Source organism: Ciona intestinalis, chromosome 14 (assembly GCF_000224145.3).
Source record: "Ciona intestinalis chromosome 14, KH, whole genome shotgun sequence".
NCBI classification, from domain to species: domain Eukaryota; kingdom Metazoa; phylum Chordata; class Ascidiacea; order Phlebobranchia; family Cionidae; genus Ciona; species Ciona intestinalis.
The window spans coordinates 58,661-60,624 of record NC_020179.2 but is presented as its reverse complement, the minus strand read 5'-3'; the positions used below and the strand labels follow the sequence as shown (position 1 = coordinate 60,624).

General features: G+C 32.4%; 1 protein-coding gene across 1 annotated transcript; it reads right to left on the bottom strand.

The window, feature by feature from the left end:
* Window positions 1-1,215: 1,215 nt before the first annotated feature.
* Window positions 1,216-1,885, bottom strand: LOC108950068 (proton channel OTOP3-like). Its single transcript, XM_018814798.2, has one exon. The coding sequence runs from the start codon at window positions 1,807-1,809 to the stop codon at window positions 1,252-1,254; it is 558 nt and encodes a 185-aa protein (XP_018670343.1). The 5' UTR covers window positions 1,810-1,885; the 3' UTR covers window positions 1,216-1,251.
* Window positions 1,886-1,964: the final 79 nt, after the last annotated feature.

Below are 1,964 nucleotides of genomic sequence, written 5' to 3'. Positions count from 1 at the left end.
GAATTATATCAACAAGTATATACATAGGGGACATTTATTCAACAAGTATATATATGGGACATTATATTCAACAAGTATATATATGGGACATTATATTCAACAAGTATATATATGGGACATTATATTCAACAAGTATATATATGGGACATTATACTCAACAAGTATATATATGGGACATTATATTCAACAAGTATATATATATGGGACATTTCGAAAACTCGTTTCCGAAACAAAATTTCGTTTCGAAAAAACGTTTCGAAAACAAAATTTCGTTTCGAAAAATCGTTTCCGGAAACAAAATTTCGTTTCGAAAAAACGTTTCGAAAACAAAATTTCGTTTCGAAAAACGTTTCGAAAACAAAATTTCATTTCGAAAAAACGTTTCCGAAACAATATTTCGTTTCGAAAAAACGTTTCCGAAACAAAATTTCGTTTCGGAAACAAAATTTCGTTTCGAAAAACAAAATTTCGTTTCGGAAACAAAATTTCGTTTCGAAAAACGTTTCGAAAACAAAATTTCGTTTCGAAAAAACGTTTCCGAAACCAAATTTCGTTTTTCGAAAACAAAATTTCATTTCGAAAAAACGTTTCCGAAACAATATTTCGTTTCGAAACACGTTTCCGAAACAAAATTTCGTTTCGAAAACAAAATTTCGTTTCGAAAAACGTTTCGAAAACAAAATTTCGTTTCGAAAAAACGTTTCCGAAACCAAATTTCGTTTCCGAAACCAAATTTCGTTTCGAAAACAAAGTTTCGTTTCGAAAAATCGTTTCCGTAACAAAATTTCGTTTCGAAAAAACGTTTCGAAAACAAAATTTCGTTTCGAAAAAAACGTTTCGAAAACAAAATTTCGTTTCGAAAAAAACGTTTCCGAAACCAAATTTCGTTTCCGAAACCAAATTTCGTTTCGAAAAAAAAATTCGTTTCGAAAAATCGTTTCAAAAACAAAATTTCGTTTCAAAAACGTTTCGAAAACAAAATTTCGTTTCGAAAAATCGTTTCCGAAACAAAATTTCGTTTTGAAAAAAACGTTTCGAAAACAAAATTTCGTTTCGAAAAAACGTTTCCGAAACAAAATTTCGTTTCGAAAAGAACGTTTCCGAAACAAAATTTCGTTTCGAAAAATCGTTTAGGAAACAAAATGTCGTTTTAATAAAACGTTTTAAAACCAAAAAAATACCTAATCTCATACAGATTAAAATACGAGAACCATATATATTGGAATCGGTATTTATTACAGATTTCTATAATCAGGCAAACGACCATATTTCAAAGAGACAACCAGCAGAATGCATGCGAAAGAAAATACTTAAAGGTCGGCATATCATTAGTATTGTTGTCCACACGCTTGCACCAAAGAAATGATGTTGGTATAAATGCGTGGTAAACGCAGTGCCGTCCAACGACATATACATCCATAAACAAGCGTTTGTTATAAGAAGAAACATGCTGACGTCACGTAGCACAAGCCTGCCACCTCGCGGATGGGAAACTTTGGATTGCGAGACGATTTTAATGATCGATTTTCGATTGTCAATTTCGTCGTGATTGTTTTCTGACTGAGATTCGGCGGCAACAACTCCGTTGGCCGTGATTTGGGGCAGTGGACGTTCAGTATTTGGCGAATCGACCGAAACTTCACCAATATTGACATTTCGTGAAATCGAGATTCTGCTTGGCACCCTTGTGAGTGGGTTGTTTTGTGAGATCCCGTTATTGGTTGGAGGTTGCTGATGAAACAAAGCTGACAAGACATAGTTAATAGAGTTATGGTGACTCCTCAAGTATGTGTGAGCTATATGTTGCATTTCGTCCCCGGGTTCCAGGTCTTCGTCGTCACTGCATTGATTTGCTTCTTGAAAACTATAAAAAAAATAAATAAAGTGTTTTATAAAAAAAAAAGAAAAAGAAAAATATTTTTTTTAGTTTTTTATAAAAAAATATTTTGTTAAAGTTATACATA